Below are 23123 nucleotides of genomic sequence, written 5' to 3' on the forward strand. Positions count from 1 at the left end.
CTGCTACCTGCCTCCACAGCTTTCTGTGGCAACATGTTTCAGATTTCACTGTGCTCTGTGTGAAGAAGTACTAATTTCACCAAGTCTTCTCTATTCCTAGTACTGCAGGATTTGTGGAAAAGCAGTTCTGCATTCACCGTATCCAGTGTCTTGTTAGTTCTGTAGCCCTTAGTCATATCTGCCTCAGCTATATCCTCTCTAAACCGGAGTGCCAGCCTTTCTAGTGTCTTCTTGTAAAGCAGCTCCTCCTTGGCTTAGTTGTTCTGCTGTGTGCCTTCCATTATTCCATTATGATCCATAATGGATTATGATTTCATTATGAAATGTGGAGAGTAAACTCTGTATGGTACTCGGGATGTGAGTGTACCACAGCTCTATATGGTCACAAAATTGCTTGCTTTCAGTACCCTTCGTAATGATGCTCGATGTGTTTTTTTTTGTTTTGTTTTTGGCAGATGCTGCCCTTTGAGCCATGTTTATTCTACAGCATTTCTTTTTTTTGCGTGTTAATGTATATCACCTGCAATTTTAGTTGTTGTCTTAAATGAGAGATAATGTTGAAGCTAATGTCTTCAAGTCTTCTGTAAAATTCTCAGTGACCACAGTGAGACCACAATTTCATCCTAGTTTTGTGATAAAATTTATTCTTTAAGGAATAATCTTTTCATGGTGTTTCATTACAAGGTAGATGTTGTCAGTGCCCATGCAGGGATGCACCAGGATGTGCGGTGATTTACGAGCTATTCTCAACATCTTGCAGGCATACGTCAGAGGATGCTTTGTGGTGTTACACATCTGCAGCGCACGCAGAGAGCCTGATATGAGGTTCTGCAACAGCCAAAGACGTATCATGTCACCACTCAGGCTGGTGGTTTACACAGATGAGAGGTGCTATCAGATGTTTGTTTAAGGGATTTCTTTAAGGAACACAAACATTTCTGCAAAACAGCTTTTAACAAATTTTCCACTTAAAATTTTAAATAGGGGGGCTTAAATCAAAACTGGTCAATTATACTGCATTAATTATCTGTCACAAGTGAGTATAGTTAGCTGTGCTTGAGTTTTCAACCACTCACAATAGTAAGGTAAAACGTGTTAAGCCGCTGTTTTATCTTGCCCCTCTATGGTTTGAGTCCATACGCAATCAGAGACTCACAGAATGATTCGGGTTGAAAGGGACCTTAAAGATCATCTAGTTCCAACCCCTCCCCTGCCATGGGCAGAGACACCTCCCACTAGATCAGGTTGCTCAAAGCCCCATCCATCCTGGCCTTGGATAATAATTTACAGTAAGTCACCTGCTGAACAGTGCTCCATTGAGACACTCCGAGTATCTTTGAAAATAGGGTGTAATCTCAGGGACTCTTGGTCACCAGGCTCACCCAGTATATCAGTTCTACTGGTTTGACCTTTGAGTTGTGTGGTGCTAGAAAGCTTAACTGCTTCTCTTGTGCAGTGTCCTAAAGCTTCTGGTATTCCTGCTACCATTTTCCAGCTATAGTGATGATTCAGAAACAAGCAAATGGGATAAGGGTGTGTCTGTGAGGCTGAAAAGAGTGAGAAAAATCTATGGTGGGGGTTGGGGAGCTGGGGGGCAGAAGCAGCGAGAAAAACTGAGAGAGCTATGTGGAAGAAGGAATTGAGTTGAATGACTGACAGGCAAATACCTGCAAAAATGATCATTTTTCCACTCAGCTTGGCAGAGGACAATTCACTACTTGGGGGCAGAGAAGTTGTGTGATGGATACTTTAAAAAATAGTTTTGTAAATAGTATTAAAGAAAAGCCTCTTAAAATATTCTACAAACTCCTTTCTCAGCATAATAGTTGAAATTACAAGATGCAGGTGGCTTTGTAGATAAGCAATCTCCTCATGGATTAGACTTCAAACTGCTTAAAAATATGCTTTAATGCTACCCTGAAGTTATAGAGTGCTGTGAAAGATTTACAAGATATCTGCTGTAAATTGCCAATATTAAGTGCAGACTTTCTGTTCACACAGAAATTACAGTTAATTTGAATTTTTATGGCACTGTTCTTGTGAAGACACTTCTGAGGAGGTTAATTTAAAGCATGTAAAGATGATTCCACTTGATTCAGCTCATCATCTCAGTCCACTGGGGTCCTTGAAATTTCATGTATTTTTCTACTAGAAAAGAGCATTTGCACTCTCCCTCCTTGTTCTTCAGTCAGGTCTGGAGCTTTTTGCCTTTTGGGCTGTTATAGATAACATGTCAAGGAAATAATTCTGTCAGACTTTTTCTTTCATTGATGGAGGAAGAGGAAGAATTAAAAGTAACAGAATCTGATCCTGAATAGGGACAACTGTGAAAGGCAGCGTAATACCTCTGTAAGAAACTGGAATTGTTTTGATATATAGTGAGCTACAACTTCTCATCCTAATCAAATCAAGATTTTTTTTTTTGATGCACTTAGAAATTGCAGAGTCTAATTCAAAATCAAGTAGGTGCTACAGTCTGTCTCACTTAGGTGGTTTTACAAAAGAGGTAAGTATGTGGTTGTCTTATGGTAGAAAAAGGCATCTCCTCCACACTTACGTTTCACAGCTATTCTTTATTGTATAGCTTTTATTTTTACTCTCTTCACTTTTAATTTGGCAAAAAAACAGACTAATGCAAAATTTTTAATAGTTCATGGAGGTAAAATTATTCCAATCAAAAAGATGCAGGAAGGGAAACATGACAGACTATCTTTGATAAAGGATTTCTGGGTTGTAAAGCTTGTTTTTTGGCTGAAGTGTAACATCCTCAAATGTAAGCCCTGTTTATTGGCGGAATATCGTATAGCTCAGCAGGTATAACGAGCAGAATTCCATTTCCTGAAGTAAATTGCAGAGCAGAATGGATCTCTATCTAAGTGGTTGTGTGCTTGTTACTGGTGAGCAATTGCTCACGTCAAATGCCCAGGCTGAAGATGCATTCCAGCAGTATCAGGCTTTAGCCTTTCCTTCCTGAAGTGCTTCTTGTGTTCTAATTGCTATATCGCCGTGTAACATAGTCTAGCCTAATTTCTCTGTGCATGTTAATTATTCCAAAAGGAAAGATAATTTCTGAGGAAGATCATTAGAAGAATAATTTATCACATGGCTTTTTTTTTTTTTAATTAAAACAAATAACAGTTCTAGAATAAACATTTGTTAAGTGAGGTTTTTTTTTTGCTGATGTTTAGAACTACAGAAACTATATACACACACCTACAGTAGAATGAATTAATTTCTAAATTTGGCTGCATTATTTTAGAGTAGCAAATTCACATCAGTTAATTCTTTCCTCTAGAGCTCTTGTTTTAGGAAAAAGGAAATCAAAAATAAGAATTGAATTGTTTTGGGGTATGTCCACAAAGCAGCACAAGTAATCACATTAACTTCAACACGCAAACACAAGCTCTAAGGACTGAGGTGAATAGGCCTGTGTTGAAATCCCATGCCTTGTGCAGACTGATTTTGTTGTTGAACTGTGTTGTACAAAAACAACTGAGGGGCTCTGTGAAAAAGCAGGATAAACTATAATTAGTTTAATTTAATTGTCATCAATTCTGTTTGGAAAAGTCTCCTGAAGAAATCATTATATAATATTCTTGGGATTTCATCTTATGATTTGCAGACCAAATTTGGCTTGCCCAAAAAGTTCACGTGGCTCTCAAACTTTTTCTGAATGACCTTGCAGCTGCTTTGCCATCACATTACCGGAGAGGTTTCTCTGTAAAGGCTAAAATACATGTAGCACCTAAAAGATGATGGTTGGCTCTCAAGTCTTGTGCTAGTAGTGACTGGGCAAGTTGGAGCATATGACAGGCTGCTTACGTGTCCAATCGTATGACTTGATTAGAAGCATGTGATGGAAGAAAAATTGTGCATTTTGCTGTGAATAGAATACTGCATCTAAAACTGTAACAGTTGCTCCAGAAAAACCCATAACACAAAGTGGCTGGAATTTCAGGTCTCCAGCTGTGTGTCTGAAACCTTGAGGACTTGTTTGACCATCAGGACAGGATGATATTCATCGCAGGTGTCAGTCAAAGGCACATATTGCAAGAGGAGCAGATTTTCAAATCATGATTGTGTTCTGGTGAGGCTGGTGAACAGAAATCATGCTGTCTGGTGATGACTATGCTCATATATATGATATATGCCTGCATATATTTTTGGTTTACAGTCATGTTATCCCGGTCATGTAGAGGTGGTTTGGCTACAGCTTTCTGGTGCTCTGACGCATCTCTTCATACATCTGATCACATGGCACATCCATGTCATGAGTGATGAGACACCAGCTGCTTATCCAGCCTTACATACAACAATACTGTGTACTGTGACCTTGACTTCAGATAAGAGAGAAGTGCCTTTCAGAAGTGCCTTTGCACTTCAGAAGCAAAGGTGTTTGCTTCTGAAGTGCAAAGACCTGAGCTTCTCCTGGTTGCTTTGAGATTTTTTCATCTCCTAGACTTGTGTCTAATGATGTCATCACTCCCTACTCCAGTTCTTTTTCCAGGTCCACTAAGAACTTTCATTTAGTTGTTGTTTAATAAAAAGCTCTCAATTCTAGATACAGTTTCATCACTTATTTTTTTGTCAGTCCTTGCACTATTACATGTAATAGCATCACTTTTTTTCAGCTTTCTGCTCTTTTGAAGCTATTGGGTAACAGAGTTTAGTTTAAAATTATCTACATTCACTTCAGCCTGGCTTTATTTCTGATCTCAGCTTCAGTCCTGTAATCTTAAACAGAAATTGGCAGCTCTAATAGCTACCTTGGCTTTGATATATGAAAGGGTTATCTCTTTTTCCTGGAGGAGATGTTTTTATTTTCAGATATTATATCCATCAGATAGGAGACACAGGAACTTCCGTGCCATCTATTTCATTTGAGTAGAATTGCCTGATGTGCTGATTTTTGTCTCCTGCTCTGTTTTGTGTTTTTTGTGCAAATATTATTTTTTAAATATCTGTTAAATAAAATCAGGTATGCCTGTTTTTTCAACTAACATTCATTCTGGAATTTAGTCATCTTCATACCTCTCTTTAGCACCCAGTGTGTCAGTGTATTGCTTTGAGGCAGAGGAGCACATCCTCAAATCTTTCTGGAATTAGTCAGTCCTTCTCTTCCGCCTTCTTCATTACCTTAAATCTGAAGAAAGTATTCTCAGGTAATTTATTTATCACTTCAATGGGCAGTTACTAAAAATCCTGAGAGTATTTTAAGCCATTCACATCTTACAGTTGATGTAGTTTGTTTCCTTGCTTAATGAGTTTTAAACTCATTAATCAGAATAACAATGCTTCTTGATTCCTGTTTTCAACAACACAGGCTTCGTCTGTGTACTAATAATTTTGAAATATGCGTCTTTATGGTTTTATAATGGGAAAGTATTACAAGCATACATCTCCCTCTGTCTGCTAAGACTGTCCAAAACATTTCTAAACAGCACTGAATGGGCCCATGTGTATACACAGAATTCCCGCATGTGTAAGTGACCAAAAATAGAAGTATAGGATTATTAGACAGCTTTATTTCTATTTGATAAAATGCTTCCAGCACCATTGGAGGTTTTCAAGACAAGGCTCATCAATTTTATGTACTTTCCAATTTGGAGACCCCTGAGGTTCAAGCAACAACTATTAGGAATGTTAATTTTGGAGAGTTGTCAGATATCACGTATTTCACTGAGTGATGTTTGCAGCTGTAGTCAGACTTGCTCTTCAGTTGTAACCTCAGTAGTTATGCTCTTAGATCTCTGTGTGTATAATAGGAGCTTCTTGTCCAGACATAATAGAAAAAGTGTATTCTGTCTGCAGAATCTAACGTGGCCTGAGGTTACTTTTTTAGAAGTATGTCACTGCATAGGAATGTAGAAAACTGCGATTCTTGTTTAGGATAAACTCACCATGACATGAAATGTGAACATTCATGCCTCCTGTCCAAAGTCATTGCCCATCTCACACTCTGGCCCGGGAATTCCAGTCACAGACTGAGAGCCTGTTGAGTAAGGTGACATGCACACGTGCATGCACATCCATATGGATGGCTGTAGCATATCAGAGTGCAAAGAAAGAGACATCATCAATCAAAATGGGGAGCGCTATCTGTGTTCTGCTAGTTCATCACTTTCCAAGGCTTTGGAGGTCTTCTGGGAAAGCAAAGTTTAGTTTTCTTTGGATGATGGGAAGATAAGGCTGGTGGGCATCTCTCTCAAGAACATGTTTCTAGCAAGTTTAATGCAAGGATTGTGAATAATTAATGATTCCTGGTCATTAGTGTTCAATGGAAACAGAGTATCCATGGTAACATACGTGGCTATCTTACAGTTACCGTGGACTTGTTCTCTACAGGGTTATCATTTCCTTAAAACTTTGGGTGCGGGGTTTTATTCCCTTTTACAGTTTCATTCAGATAGCAAGAAATGCTATCATCTTATTTCTGAACTTAGAAAATATTTACTACTTAACATACACATGTGGAATGGCTGACAACAGCTGTCCTGCATTTTACATAATGTAAGCAATAGCATAGATCCATGATGCAGCTGAGGAGTAGAAGTAAAGAGAAGAACAGAAGAAGATCAGTTGAGTAAGGATGAAACGATGAGAGAGCAGGAAATTAGAAGGTCTATGAGCTTTGTGGAGACTAGTTTCAGTTGTTCTTTATAGTAAAAAAAAAAAAAAGAAGTCACAATGCAAAACACCTTCACCATTTCTTCCTTGAATTAGCATTTTTGAATTATGCTAATGCTCAAGCAATCTATAAAGTCTTTGAGTTTAGAGGACTATTCTGTTTCAAAGAGAAAAAAAAAGGAAAAAGAAAAAGGTGTGTGTGTGAATAAAAAAAACAAAAACACACATATAGAAACCATGCAACCACAAAAAAAAAACACCAAGAATTCTACTTACTACAAGGGTTCTGCTGTGTTCAGAGCACTCTGTCTCTGGAGTAGGACATGTGATTTATTTTAACATACCTTTCAAAGATAAAGGTTTGCTACATGCATTTTTTTTTAAGGGAAGGAAGAAGCAAAAAGAATAAATCATGTAGGACAGAAAGCTACTATCGCCACTTATTTTTAAAAATACACTTTCCTTCCTACCTCTACAAGTGGTAAAAGGCTTGTAAGTTCAAAGCCACCTTTATCTTCCTTTTTAGTGGATTGTTTGGGGATTAGGCAATTCTGTGGTTGAAGTGGAACACCACCCCCGAACACTGTATCTGTTTTAACTCACCACTTTCATCCTTAACCCTGTAAGACCATTTGAGTTGTTTTAGAAATGACTACGTGAGTATCTGCATCCAAGTCAAAACTCTATGTGAAAGCACTACATGTCACCTCAACCAAATGAGGTAGAGTAGGCAGTCAAATTCATGTCTGGGTTGACAGATAATACCAGTTTCCGAGACTAAAATCTATCATTCCTGTTTTCCCACTGAGAAGAATCATAGTCCAATTATTGACTATATTTTTTTTTTCATCTTTTTAATTTAAAGCTCTACCAGGCGTCATTAGAGGGGGAGGAAAATGACAAAATGGAGCGGGGTGCATCACTGATGCTGGAGAAATGACACCTTTGTGCATTCTCAGCTTTTGTAAAACATTGCGTAGCCTTGTTCTGGAAAATCCTGCTCCCTAGGCAGCAAATATTGATGCTTGTCCTGTCTGCCTTCCTAGCTCCCTGACAGCTGTTTTCAGGAGATGAGGGAGAGGTGCTTAGGAAGTGGAGCCCAGGCTAGCCAAACACAGAGGCTGCTCATAGTATAGAGAAAATTGGGAAGTAAAGAGCTCCTGAGCCATTACTATGGGAATCAGCCGTGTAGGGTTTTACAGTAGAAAGAGCGTGGAATGGTTTCTCAAAATGATACATTTCAACACCAGATGTATGGATAGGCTCTTTATAACGTTTTGCTTTTGTAAGAAGTTGCAGGGCAAAAGGGCAGTCACGCACTATGTGGTTATGCTGTCCTGGAAGTGCAGTGGATATTGGGATAGGCTCTGATCCAGCCACTTGCAGACCATTTTGGCTTCAACTACTTTTCTGCAGTGTCTTGAAGAATATGAATTTCTGACCTGAGACTGAGCATAGGAAAAGCTAAACCAAAATGTATTTGGTTCAGTACCTGGGAACAACCAAAGAATAGAATTGGATGGCAAAGTTTAACTTGATCGGATAGAAGTTGTGTAGAAGCACGGAACAAGCCTAGTGAGTGAAATGGCTATGGATCTGATTCACCAAGTTTCTGTGTCCTTCACAGCCAAAATTTCTGTCCTTTTGCAGCCAGTACTCACAAGTATTTAAGATTAATTTGTAGCTGAGGATGCCACAGATGAAGCTGGTCATAAGTATTCATTAAGCTTCCTATGCCTCTTTTTATTATCTCTAGCAAATTTTAGCTGCCTAAGTCACCCAGAGGTAATTTCTCATCTTGATTATGCTCAGAGTATGCTAGTGAGTGTGTAAATTGTCTCTTTCCCCCCTGCTCAAGGACAGTGGCTAAACATGCAGGGCCTAGATGGACCATATAAAGCAGCAGAAAGATTTAGGAGTGAGTTGCCAGGACCATACCCCAGCTGGGTGGAATGGGCATTTGTTGCAAGCAGTCTGGCCACAGGTCAAGTAAATCACAGAATCAATTCAGAGTTTAGACAAATACAGTGGAAATGATTTCACTCGCATCTCATTTTAATGAAAAGTTGCCTCTAGAGTTTCATTAAAGAGAAAAGAAAACATGCTTTTCATGTGCTTTCTTAGCTAATTGCTGATAATAGAGGAATTACAGTAGCATAATCACAAAGCGTGTCTGTAATATTGCTGTCTTTTTCACAATGATAAACTTTGAAAAGATAAAGGATTGTCAAACCTTGGTAGATGGCATATAGACTTAGGTGATGTGCATTTAACATTACATGCACAGCATGGCCTACTTAAAAAATAAATAAAAAAAAATAGTACTGCATTCCTAACTTGCAAATGCTCTGCTTTCTGTCCCCCTGTTCAGGAACCCTGGGATGCACAGCACATTCCAGCACTGTTTTCTGCTTTCTGTGGTCTGCTAGTTGCACTTTCTTATCACCTCAGCAGACAAAGCAGTGACCCATCTGTACTGATGTAAGTTGCCTGCAGTTGTTATTTATTGATTTACCTTTACAGCACAAAAAATGTGGTTTGCTCGGAGTCATATCTGTGTTTCAGAACTGTGGGGATTGTCTCCCAAAATGACTGTGGTGAGGTAGAAATTCCTCAGCATGTCTGCTTGCATGGTTCCTGTCAGTCCTGTTAAGTAAATGAAGTGCTGCAGTCAGATCAGCAGTAAGGCTGGTGCTCTTTACATAGCTCTTCCAAATTGTTTAAGGCAGATTTTATCCTCTGGGAAATTGAATGCTTGCCATATCGGAGGATAGTGATTTAGTTGAGGGGACTTGCAGACTTCTGGAATTGCAGAACATTCATTGGGTGGCACCTTGGCAAGGAGAAAGGTCTTCTGATTTGTGGGGAAGATGGCTTAGGGTGAGCATCAGTAGACAGTGCCTCTTCAAGATCGACCCTTTTCTGCTCCAATGTACTCTGCTAAAGGTAGCAGAAGAGAGTTTGTGTGTATTGAGAGTGGATGCTGGGAACAAGGGAGATCCAAAGAAGTCCCAACGTCGTGATCTGACAGTTGATGTGATGTGAGAGAGGCTTCTAGATCTGTAGCTTCTTTTGTGTGTGGGAGTTGTGCTATGTGACTGTCATGGGGGCTGTGGTTGTGCACAGACAGCTGGGCATCTACATGTATGGCTGTGGGCTTAAGCAAGCAAGCAGATTTCATGCTGCCATTATCACCATGTCATCTAGGATTCTGCTTCACAGGCAGCTCGGTCTTATCCTGGCATAGTGCAGAGAGCGTATGAGGAAATCCAGAGGCTCCCTTCTCTCAGTTCTGTGAGGTGTGCTGTATATGTCATGAGGTGAGGCTCATGTATACGTAGTCTTGAAGTATATGAAGATTGCAGTAGGCATGTGGTAAGTCAGGCTGGTTGGCCGCACAACTTTGTAATGCAGGAGAGAGGGCAGAAGTGAGATACTAACAGAAATGGGCTACCCGGTAAATCTCACTGAAGAGCTGAGAAATTCTTTCCTCAACATTGAGAAGATTGAGGGAATGTGAAATTTAGATATTACTAGGTCATAGTGTGACAAAGTAAAAAGAGCTGCTTGTATCTACTGTCTTTATCTGAAGCCTACCGTGTCTTGCACTGGCATCAATAAGACCTGGATCAAGTTCTGTGTAGGTAGCGTGTAGTTCATAGGCCATTACAGGATGGAAATCAGGTACAGAAGTATGAAAGTAAAGCTGTGTGCTGTATTGGGGAAGTTTTTTTTAGCTTTGGAGTAGAATACACGCAGGTAAATTGCAAATCAGCATGTGAGTGTGAGCTCTTTCAATTTTGGAGTAATTTAAATGTATATTTTCTCCTCCACTCTCCAGGAAAGACACACCAGTTCATTAACTTCCTTAATAAAGTAAAAACTTGTATTTCCTTAAACTTTTAAATCCAGCTCCTGATTCTGTAATATTCTTAATCAAATCCTCAGCAGCTGAAAAGGTTGTTAAATATCTTGTTTAGGTTTATGTGTACAGCAACATCAAATGTTCTTTATGCAATCGTGATGAAAATGCATAATCCTTAGGGAGAAAAAAAAAAGAGGTTTAAGATATTTTTTAAACAGCTCTTAAACTTAATTAAAGGAAGTTAAGGGGATTGGAAACAGTGTTTAAAGGATGGCCTGTGGCATAAACTTCAAGATAGAGAAGGTAGCACATAAATCTTGAACTGGGGATTAATATGCAATTTATACAGAAATGGCCTCTCTGGCCTTTCTAATGTGGGTCTAGAGAGCTCTCATATTGGTTTCAGCTTAGCTGAATTATTAATAAAGGGCATGAATACCACAGTACCCTCTTAGCTCATTCCTCTGAATGACACAGGCACATTGATTGGACTGCTCTGGTTGCTGAGACTCCTTGACATTTTGATGAGGAAGCTGTACCCTGATCAAAGGTAGAGCTGGTTTGTATCAATCTCCAGCTATACAAAGATAAGATAGCTACTGCATACATGAGGAAGGAAAACTGAGGCTCTTCTACCTCCTCTGCTCCTTCCCCTGCTCCCCCCACTGCAAACATTCATGTCTGTTAGACATGTTAAGAAGTATCCTAACTAGTTTGTGTTTTTTTTTTTTTTTTTTTTAAACAGGTCCCTTATTCAATGCAAATATGTGCCTCACTTTCTACGTCAACAGTTTGAAGATTCATCAGCAGATCCACTCCCAGAAAAGATGAGAGAATCAGTGGTAAGACCTTTTCTTTCATTACTTTCTGCGTGAAGTGCTTTCCCATCCATTTTCCACATTGAGAAATCTTCTAAATATTCTTAATTAGCAATTTAAATATTTAAACTAATAAAAACAGAAAATGGAAGGATATCTGTCCTGTTCCTTTAAATCCACAGATTGAAACTGTGGGAAATACTTCCAGACCTCTCCAGAGAGTCCTGAAGGGAGAACTGGTACCCTGCAGAGGTTGATCTCATAGAGTTCATGTGGGAAGATCATCAAGCTTCTCAAAGTGTTAAGGGGCATTAGGGATTTCCTAGAGTCATGAACTGTCACGTTCTTAGCTGTCAGACAGTGATTCTTCCTGATCACATCCTAATGCCTGCTTAGGAGCATTTACAGCAAAGGCAATTATTCCTAAAGTCCTGAATGCTTTCAGAACCAGGGAGTGCTCAGAGTGTCTGGGAGACAGACCGCCTTTTTTGACCTTAAGACACAGCCTGAGAGTCAAAAGTGCCAAGGGATACAGGTCACTAGTATGGTGCCTGGCCTGGCCTCCAGGTGTCCCTTCATGTGGATGCATCTCTCTTGTATATCTTGTATCATGTTTGATGGACATTTTATAAGGTGTTATGTAGCCTAAATTAAGCATATGAGTTTAATCCATTATATCAATATTTTCTGCTGTTCATTGCTTAGCTGCTGCTTAGATTATTTCCTACCAAGTACAATGTTAAATTGCTTACTGTAATAAGGCCCACATAGGATTAAGTGATACATGTATGTTTGGTCCTTGGCTTTATTGAGCTTCAGCTTCTTGCAAACTGAGCCACATTGCAATGTGAATGTAGTAACAGGAATAAAAAAAAGAAAAAACTTTTTCTTTTTTGCTATATTTGGTGTGTAGACTTTTGCCACGAGTCATTGTCAGTCCATTCTTGTACACAGACACTGTATTGCAGATGCAATGGAAAGCTTCTCTTTCCCTGGTATTTATATCCCACTTGTATCTTTTGCTGATAGCACCCATTTTGGAGCAGTACAGAGTCTGATCTCATCTGTTCTGCAGAGGGACTCTTGCCAAGGGACTGAAGCAGTTAATACAGCTGTCCACTTAGTTGGTTTCATTTCACAGTGCAGAGGGAAACCTTGAGCAATGCTTCAGTACATTGAGTAACACAACTACACAACAAAAGAATGAACAAATTCACATCTAAGATCCTGATTGTGTTTTCAAAATGGAGTTATGCTGCCGACTCCAGACCTGTTTTTGTGCCTAATGTGGATAGGGGTCTGATGTCTTATATTCACACAGTTACCATGTGGGTCAACTGCACTGGGGCTCTTCAGCCACTGGAGCTGAAGATGGCGACTCCTCAATCTGCCAGGAGACTCTGCCTCCAGCTGCCAGGAGACTCCTCCTGTATCTCAAAGTGCAGTAGTAATATAGCAAGTAGTGAAGAATTGAACTAGCAAAAAATGCATCTACCTCAAGTTTGAGGGACACAGTCAAGCCACGGTCTCTACTGCCTGGCCTAAGCAATAACAATCATGTGCTTGTCAGGAGGCAACTGACTTTAAAAGCAAACTTAAATTTAACTTAAAATAAAAATAAAAAATCTGAGTGCTCCTCTGCAAGTAGAATAATCCCTGCCAGTGCTGTAAAAATGTGCTGGTGATGTTTAAATGCCACACAAAACAGCCAGCCCTGCTCAGGTCTGTATGTACATGTATGGTGTGCATAACAAGCCATTTAAATGAGGCCCTTTAAAATCAGAAATTCTGAGGCATACAAAACCAATTCGCATTGTTAAGCAGCTGAAAGCAAACAAGGTTAATACCAAAAATTAATCTGTTGTATTCTGTAGTGGCTTCATATTAATGTTAGCAGTAATAAATACAACATCTCTAATGTTTAGTTACATGACCTTTACTATTTCCCTTTGCTTGAATAGCTGTGGAAGAATTGCCAGCTTTGGAAGCCTGAATTATAAAGCAGCTGTGATGGATAATTGACCATTCAACTTTGAGAATGGAGCTTCCTACCATTATAATTAATTTCTATAGGCATCCACATGGCTGATTGCTAGATTAACCAGTGGCCTGAGGGTGTTAATGTGTTACATTCAAACCCAGGTTCCTTCCTGGCCTTTAATACAAACATTTAGATAATCAGTGAAAGGCTTTGTACAAAGCTCCAAAAGTGTAATCAAAAATAATAATAAAAAATCCTGTTATAATATGTAAAATCTCTGAGGCATTAAATGCGGTGTTGTTAAGTCAGTATTTCTTTGTTGCCTTGAGTGTAAAATGGAGGGAAAAAGAAAAAGAACACCTGCTTTCACCCCAAACCATAACACATGTGGTAACACAGTGGTAATGACTCTCACTGAAGAGATTTTAGCTGTGATCAGAGCCTAACTTTCCTATATTGGATCAAATACAACAAAGGATTTAAGCGCCGCATTGTAGGGCGATTCAACATTCATTTCATAATTGCCTGTGGTTGGGAATGGAATCCAAAGTCCTGCTTTAGACAGTTGGATTTAAATACAGGATGGAGGACAGAGTTGTGTAGAGGGAGGCATGTGCTTTGCAACAGCTAGCAAGGTCAGGGGATGCCAAGTGCAGGAGAGGGTCCTGTGTCCCATCCATGAAGACTGCAGGAAGATGCCTTCACTCATTTTGAGTTTCACAACTTTCAGTCCTCTCCTGAAAATGCTTTTTTTTTTTTTTTTTTTTTTTTTTTTTCTTTTCTTCTAGTGAGCTGAACAAGGCTCATTCTTACAAGACAGTCTGAACAGTTGGTGCTATAGTCAGCTCATCAAGCAGCTCACAGTGAAGTGAGCTGTTCAAATTCACATGGAACAACCATTGTGCAACCTACAGAAAAAGCAGTCTAGAAACAAGAACCAAAACTTCTCTGCTTCCTGATCTGCCTCCCTTTGTGTGGCTGACAGCTCTACTGGTCGAGTCACACTCCTTGCATTTCCCACAGAGCCTTTAGGCAGTGACTTGCCTTCAGCAAGAAGGGTGGAAGCCACAGACCCACCCACAGCAACCTGTAGGTGGATGCCCAGGGCCTTTTCCTGGAAAGTGGCTCTGAATCCCCTTTAGGCAGAGAGACAACTGCCTAGGGTCAGCAGTTTGGTGCAGGCTCTGGCCATCATGCATTGATATAAGACAAAGTTGCTCCTGCCCAGTTTGTTTTAGAACAGGGGAGGGGGAAAAAAAAAAAAAAAAAAAGTTTTAATGTGTCTACCACATCAAGCTCCTGCCTCCTGTGTGGACCATGATGCAAGTCAGCAGCTGAGCAGTATGTTTACATTTTGAAGCAGTTCTGTGCACGTGCAAAGGGCATGTGCCTGGCATAAATGAAACCTTAGGCACTGCAGATATCACCGAAGTTGGAATGCAACTATCTAATTTGGATTCAAATACCTGGATAGTAAGTCTTGCTTTAAAACCACAGACCTTTTCCTGTATGTGTTGCAATGTGTCAAAAGCAGTGTGATTGAACCTTAAAAAGAGCACTTGTAAAGTCAAAGATGGGAAAGATGAGAAATACCATGCAAATACCATGCAGTACAGTCTGTGTAATACAGTTTGCTCTCTTTGGTGAGCTGGCCTGAGCGTGGAATGGAAAGCTTGGATGCCTTTTCCCCCTGCCCCCAATATCTATTATTGTCAGTACTTCTGATTTTATAGCCAAGTTCTTAATGTTTGATATAGTTCTTGAAACGGCAGCTTCTGCAGTCACATGGTTATGAAAACAACTCAGCTGTCATTTTAATAGTAATCCTTTTTGCTTGTGGAGGAGAGCTTGAAAATATGATTGGCATGTGTTTGTTCTTATAAGCTTGTTTTAGATTATTGAGTAGTTGGATTCAGCTGCACAGAAAAATGATACTTGATGAAGACTTTTCATAATACATCTCCACAAAAGGGCTGGAGTACGGTGCTGCATAAACCTGGCACTGCTCAACTTTCTCAGATACTGAATTTTATAACCTCAGTACTGCTGCTTTTTATTGGCTTTGTGTGAAGTAGCTTTAAAATTTTGCAAACGTTACAAAATTCTGTCACTTATATGAGTTAGTGGTAATTCCCTTATTGGGGTTTTGACCACAGTTTTTCAGTACTGCTACACATACTAAATCCCCAATATTTGCTAGTGAGAGAAGGTCTAAAACTGACTGTAGAGAGCCTGTGGGGATGTGTAGGGGTCAAAGGTTTGTTCACTGAAGATGACCTTCTCTGAAAGGTCCCTAATGTGGTTTTCATGGTGCATATGGTGGCCAACAAGCAAGGAACAAGGCCAGCAGTGCTGGGTTCTGGAAAGATGGTTCAGGAGGAGTCCAGCCTAACTCTCCTCGTGTTTCTTCCCATCTGTAGTCCTTCCTGAGCACCATACTGCCTGAAGAGGGCACAGCCTGAGGAGTGGAGTGAGCGCTGCTCATTTGCAAGGATGGCTTTCTGAGCAAACTAAGAAAAGACACAGGGCAGGTTTTATTGCTTGAGAATTCAGCTAAACTGGATTGGAGTTTCATGGGACAAAGCAAAAGTACCTTTTGAGCCTGAAGGCTTTTTAGTCCTGCTGAATTTCAAAGGCCTACTGCAGCAAGTGGAAGTGCTGATGCTGGTGACCTTTTACCAAGCATTTCTCAAAGCAGACAGTGATAGGCAGCCTAAATATAGTGGTTGCTGCCAGCTTCCCCTGTAATTCACAACCCTTCTGTTCGCTGCTTCTACTTTCTTTGTTTATCTCCCTTATTCTTAGGTTTGCTATCGCAGCATTATTTTATGTTTCCTTTTCTTGTCTCTGATGAGATGAATGAAGGCTACCTAGATTGCAGCACCAGGAAATTGGATGTGTTTCAAATTCTAAAAAAGTGTTGTATTCCACGTGTTGTTTCTAGATGCCTTTGAATTAAAATATAAGTTAGTATTTAAACCAAGAGCTACAAATAGTTACTCATATGATAACTTAGTGCAAGTATTGAGTACTGAACTTAACCATCCCTCTTATAAATCTAGGACAAGATTTTCATTTACTGGGAAAGACGTTTGAGTGACCTCTGAAGTACAATTCAGAAGATCACAGAGCTCAAAAGCTATCTTGTTTATTTGTTTACCGAGAATGACATTTTAATCACAAGAAAAATGGGTGGCTGGAAAGACCGTGATATTTTCTAATCTTTCAAAACAAAATTACTCCTACTGTAGTTATAGATCTTTATATAAATGCAGACTTGTCCTTGCGTTATCATTCGGTGATACCAGAAAACGCCTTGTCTGAAATCTGTAAGGTCTTGCTGTAATTTGGCTTCTGATACAGAAAATCAGAGAATGGGACATGTGACTTTAGAACATCAGAAACAGAAGTTAATATATTTATTGCAACATTATAGAACAGCATGAGTCATTTCAGTAATGCAAGAAAAAGTAAAACTGAAGCAATCGTATTGCTTGCAAATAGGTCAAGGAACCAGAATTTTGATTTCCCAAACCAAAAGACCGTAATGCGAAAGAACTATATTCCTTAAACAGGATCAGACTCAGTATGAAAATGTATTACTTTTATTTCTGCAGTGTTAAAACCAGATTTTAAAATGTATCTTAAATGTAGGCACGATGAATTTAAACATAGTTACTTTGACAAACGTAGCATACCAAGAAATAATTTCACAAAGCAGAGTGGAGAAAAAACTTTATCAGGAAGTGAAGATTAGCCTCAACACAATGCAGACTGCGAGTACTTGGGAAGCAAGTCACTTACTTTGCCTAGTTGAAATAGCATTGGCTTGCTAATTTTGTATAAAATAATTTTCACAGAAAGAAATTTTGAAATCGGATCTCATTGTCTGCACAGCGGCTGCTGTTCTGTCATTTGCTGTCAGTGCCAGCACTGTGTTTCTATCATTAAGGGTATGTATCTGTCCTTTATTTTTTTTCTAAGGTATTATCTCTTTTATGCAAAACCACAGGATACTTTAGCTGGAAGAAATAGAGATTGTGGAAAGAGAAATTAGGGAAAATGTATTTACTGACCATGATAACTTAATGCTTTTTGATTTGCAGTGCAATTAGATTGTGGATATCTGTATTAGGCAAAGTATTACTTATCTGGTGTTTCTTCCTTTAATCCTTTGCATATCTGCACCTCTTTTAGGATATGCAACAGGGGAGACAGAAAGGACAAACCTAATCATTTACCTTTTCTCCTCCATTTAGGGGGAAAAGAAAACAACAATTCAACAATTGTTCATGCAAAATACATATTTCAAAACACATCCACCTGTGTAGTCAGTTTGAACATGAGTTTCTAAGTGCGCAGAAATACCATTTTAGGAAATGTTGTTACATATCTGCAAATTATAACTGTTTTTCTTTCTTTCTCACTTGGCCCAGCCATTTCTCAGCATTGTCCTGTTCGCTTTAGCGTGGACTGTGGGATTCGTAACACATTACATACTTCCTCAGCTTCGCAAGCATCACCCCTGGCTGTGGATCTCCCACCCCATACTTAAAAGCAAAGAGCACCGGCAACGGGAAGTGAGAGGTTTGTAATGAAATCTTATCTAAACAATGGATGCAGTGGCTTGCAGCTTGTCTTGATTTAAAAACAAAAATCCAGAAGGAACAGGGCTGAGGGGATAATTTATGTTTTATATTTGATAAGATGTCCCATGAGCCTTTTCTTTTCAAGGCTAAACAGTCCCAGCTCTCTCAGCCTCTCCTTGTATGCCAAACACAACAGTCCTTTAAACATCTTGCTGGCTCTAAGTGGCCTTTCATGAGCCATCATTTGATCTGCTTTTTTTTTTTGCTTTTACATTACAATACTGTTACTTGTGTTGCTTGATACACTGGCATTACAAATAATTTAAAAATTTGAATTGAAAGATTATGAATGAAATTGAGGTAGAATTATTTCTACTTTTTGACTTACAATTATGCATCATTTGGACAGCATGGATAATGCAAGTTAGTTTTAATTTCCATCGTAACACTTTTAGAGGAACTTAAAAATTGAAGGAAACTGTGAAAATTTCTTGATGACTTGTTCTTGTTTGTCTGCTGGCTTAAGCAGTGGTGCCCTGACACCAGTATATGTAAATATTTTATTATACTGGGGTCTGATCTCCTGTTCTGATTTAGTTATTTCCAGGAGCAGACAGTATACTTTGAGAAGGACAGTTATTTTCCCCCAGCTCTCATCTTGTATTTGCTACCAGCCAAAAGCTTGCTTGTCATTTTTTGATGGATCCTGTACCTTAATCATTCTCAATATATGTTCCTGAGGTGTTTGAAGACAATGTTGTCAGAACACAGTCTGCTGAGGGACTTTAATCTGTTCAGCTAGGCAACAAAAGAGTTCAGATCACTCTCTGCAAAAATACGCGTTAAGGATTTAAATTTTCTTTTAAAAATTGTGTCTTTCAAAATGATTACTTTCCAAACAAGGCTTGCGTATGAAAAGGTACCCAAGAGACTCGATTGAAGGTTGCCTTTTAACTTTTACTGCAATACAGCAAGGAAAGCGTAGTAGAAATATAGATGTTTTTAAGGTTCATGTCCAATTGAAAACATTGTTCGGGGCTTTCTCTCCTTGATAATCATGAAGTCTGATGTGTACCCAAGTTCCGTTGTTGCATTAACTTAATCATAAGACATTACTGTAGGTCTTCTTTGCTTTGTCCCCTATTAAGTCTGTCTTCATTTGTCAGAAAACGTTATTTTCCTAAATGCAATGACTCAGCTTTTGAAAAGGTTGAGGTCTACATAGAGAGATGCCAGATTGATCTCCACAGATGGGTTTCCTTCTACTTTGAGATCAGATGCATTTCACGTGGTACCTGCTACAGGCAGCAGGCTTTTCTGCTTCCTTTGCAGTCCTCATTTTATATAATTTATATTTCCTCACTTTGGGGTTTAAATATTATTGGAATGCTATGGTCTTCTGTGTAGAAAGCAAGAGTTTAATTTATTTATTTTTTTGTCTATTTATTTATTTATTCCCTGGTCCCTCGAGCTGCTGAAAAGGATTTTTTTATCATGTTCTGAGATGAGAGGCTGAGGAGAAAAAGTTGTGTAATCCCTTTGATAGATATGTCTGACAGGCTGTCTTCTTTCTTTTACCCTGTAAGAAAAATGTAGAAGCAGAACTTAAAGGTTACCTTTGTGTATAGCAGAAGGAGGTTGGAAAAGAACTGTATTCTATATTTTCAGGCGTGAACAGTAACAGGACAAATACACAAAGCAAGGGTTCTGTTAGCACTATTAACAGCATATAATTTAATTTTCAGCTTCCTAATTTTTGACAAGTGCAGTTCTTATGGTAAGGATGAATGATTGCTAGCAATTAGATGAGCAGCTGGTAATGACAATTCCACAAGTTTATTCTTGGGTTTGTTTTACAGACTTCAGACGAGTCATTTGGACTTTCAGGCCCTCCACAATATAGCAATTTTCAGAACAGTTCTCATGATGCACCTACGAGATAACTGATATATTTCTTGTTATTATTTTGTATGAGTGCAAGAAGAAAGGCTGAGCTTAAGATGTGTGAGCTTATGGTACAACAGATGTGTAGAAAGTAACGACAGACTGTGTGAGAAGGCCTGAAGCAAAAGATTCTTAGATTGTTTCCTCCTCCTTCCCCATTTCTGCTCTTATACCCCACAGACTCATCTAAGCCATTTTCAAACCATCCACTTCTTTCCCTGGGTGCCCCCTCAATATTTGCTATTCTTTTCTCTGTGCGTTGTCCATACATGCCTTGCCATGTCTTTCTGCTCCTGTGGCTACCTTTCCTTTTGGTCTATTTGCTATGCACATCTCTTTATTCAAGCTCAAGTTCTTACACAGAAATTGGCTTTGGGCAGCCAGATGAAGTTTTGTAGAGCATAGGAGCTCTGAAAGCAATTTGTAGATCAGGAGAAGGAGAGAGCATAGAGAATAAAAGCTAGGTTCCAAAATAGGCATCTGACTGTGTGTGTATAATCTTAGGAGGTAGCCTGTCAGCATGTTGTCGTTCTTTGTCATTGAGAAGGTGGTGTGTGGCTGTGTGTGTGTGTATACATAATTATTTTCATTTCTGCAGGAAAAAGTGTTGGAGATTCAGTAGCTGGCATTGTTATTTCTGAGTCAATACCAGGTTCTGCCTTTTTGTGTTTGCTCTGTTTCTCCAATAACCTTGTGTAGATGAGTTCAGTTAAGAAGAAAGATGCTACTGTTTTCAGTACACAAGTGGTTCTGCACTCAGTTCACCTAAGTTCTCGTAGCACTTTAGTTGTACAGAACATTCTGTTCTTATTTAATATTCCCATTAAACCTGTGATCTTGTTAGAAAAGTCTACTGCAGAAAAAGATATTATTTACTGATGGGTGATGTGATCCTGGCAGATAGTTATTACAACAGCTGTTCTTAAAGTGTCTTGAGAAACATCTGTGACAATGTCTTGCTCCTATTACTTCTTCAGTCTTTAGATATCAAAGCGTATTTAGTAATGAGGTCAGTAATACTTTGCAGTCAAATAAACAATATTTTGCCAGTTGGAGAGAGAGGCGCAAAGTTCAAATGAGGTTCCCGGTCAGAGCCAGAGCTGGAGAGGGCCTCTCCAGAACCATTGCATTACTAAAGGTGCTATTTAATACAGTGACTAGTAATTGAATTAGGTAGAATCTGCCATTTAGCATGTGCCACCTCTTATAGTTTCTGAGCATTTCTCATGAATATGATTATAAAAAGCAAAACAGATACTCTCCAAACTCGGAGAGAAAAATGATTTCTCTGGGAAAAAAACAAAAAAAGAGGACTTCTTTGTGTAATGAATTAGTTGGTTTATTGTATTTATTAATATGAGCTAACTCATATTGTTACTTCTATGGTATTGCAGTGCAAAAATGTAGATAATTTGATGAAATGGTGTGTTATCTGAATTTTTTATTTCAGATGCTGCTCATTTGATGTGGTTTGAAAGACTCTATGTGTGGCTTCAGTGCTTTGAGAAATACATCTTGTATCCAGCTATAATATTGAATGCCCTCACCATTGATGCTTTCTCAATTAGTAAATACAAGAAGCTTGGTACACAGTAAGTTGATTTGCTTATAACTCATGGCATGTGATTAGTAGACTATTCAGATTTACACTAAAGACTGAGAAATGAAATTTGTTTCTTAAATAAGTCTGCTTTTCACAATTTTCCTTTGTGCCTGAACTAATAATGTATTAGTTCAGTATACAATAATCATTGGCTCTGCTGAAAAAGAAAAAAAAAAAAAAGCTACCATAGCACATGCTAAGGCATGACTCTAGTGAGAGACAGAGAAATTAAAAGATTAAAGAGCTATATATAGATATATATGGAATGTCTAAATGTCAATTAAAAGCAAGACGATCTATACTAGGCTGCAGGTGTCTGATGGGTATAAACACAGTGGGGTAACTAGAATTAATCAGATGAAAATGAGAAATCGAGGCTGGATATCAGGAAACATTTCCTAACTGAGGATTGTTAAGACTATGGCGTAGCCTCCCAGAGGAATTATTGGCAGCTTCACCACTCAAGTCAGACTAAACTGAATAAAATATTCAATAGTGTAGAATGGCAGGTAGTCCTGCATTAAAAGTGGTTTTAGAAAGATATGGATATACTTTTTTTTTTTTTTTTCCTTTTCCCAAGTCTGTCTCTGATATTAAGCAGAAGTGATCCATGGACTCACAGTATGATTCTTGCAGAGACAGCCTTTTATGGTAAATATTTTGGTTGGTGACTTACCTACTGCAGATATTCAGCAGGCTTAGTGACTGCAGTATCCCCAGTGAGCAGAATTTCTGCAGTCTTTTTATCAGAATGACAGTGATGCAGATGATAAAAACAAAGAAACAGCTTGTGTTCAGGAAGGAAAGTTCCAGTACCAGGAAAAACTGCTGGGGCAGGGAGAAGTTCCTCAGTATTAATAATAATTTAGATTTTTGACTTTAAAAATTAGATTTAGAAATTAATGTACAAATGCATGTTTTGCTTATTCTTCTCTTAAAGAATAACACAGCTTTAAGGACTAATTTTTTTTATATATATATTTTTAAATATGTTCTCTGCTTATAGTGGCTAAAACTAGCATAGATTGTTAAACAGATTTTTCCATATATTCCTCCCAGACAGCTGCTTTTCCAGAGAGACTCTCAATGGTCACTCAGATGGGCTGTGTAGTTCCCCAGTGACCTTTTTGTCCTTGGGAGATTCTAAGGTTGATGTACTTCAGGGGTTTAGGTGTGTTATTCAGGGTAGGTCTGTGTTGATGACCATCACTGTATTTGGTTCTGCAGGGCTGGGAAAACTAAAACATAATCAAAATGATATTTTTCAGTAGTTAGCAGACGTGAGTGAATACATGCACAGAGCAAATACGTGGAGTTTAAAAGGTGCTATTTCTGCATAGTCATTCCTCAAAGCTAAATTACACTTTAAAGTATCACCTCCCTGAAGCCTTCAGATGTAGTGAGTCTGTCCAAAAATCTTGAGATTAAAGAAAGCAATTACATTTGTCTGCCTCTGATTGTTTAGCCTGTAGGGGAATAACATGACAATCCTTTGCTTCCCCATCCTCCGTGTGTATGTGTGATCACCTTGGATTTAAATCTACCTTTTAGCATGCCAGTAAAAATAAAATTCCTGACTGCAATTTCAAAGAAGTTCCACTCAGGTATGCCCAGACTTCAATCAAAGAGATTCTGTTGACTTAGGGAGCTAAACCCTATGCTGACAGTGGTAGAGCTATAGAGCTGTAGCTCCTTT

At 38.8% G+C, this 23123-nt stretch overlaps 1 protein-coding gene across 1 annotated transcript in view; it reads left to right on the top strand.

Annotated features, from left to right (window-relative positions):
* The window catches only part of PCNX2 (pecanex 2), a gene marked incomplete at its 3' end in the record, with an annotated part of 153254 nt that overhangs the window by 59170 nt on the left and 70961 nt on the right, over window positions 1-23123 (top strand). Inside the window, exons 16-20 of the mRNA XM_084283877.1 lie at window positions 8999-9108; window positions 11238-11334; window positions 17152-17244; window positions 17728-17878; window positions 21275-21416. Of these exons, the coding sequence (XP_084140003.1) occupies window positions 8999-9108; window positions 11238-11334; window positions 17152-17244; window positions 17728-17878; window positions 21275-21416 (593 nt within the window). The remainder of the gene's footprint in view (window positions 1-8998; window positions 9109-11237; window positions 11335-17151; window positions 17245-17727; window positions 17879-21274; window positions 21417-23123) is intronic.

Source organism: Netta rufina (assembly GCF_964035555.1).
Source record: "Netta rufina genome assembly, chromosome: 3".
In the NCBI taxonomy this organism is placed as follows: domain Eukaryota; kingdom Metazoa; phylum Chordata; class Aves; order Anseriformes; family Anatidae; genus Netta; species Netta rufina.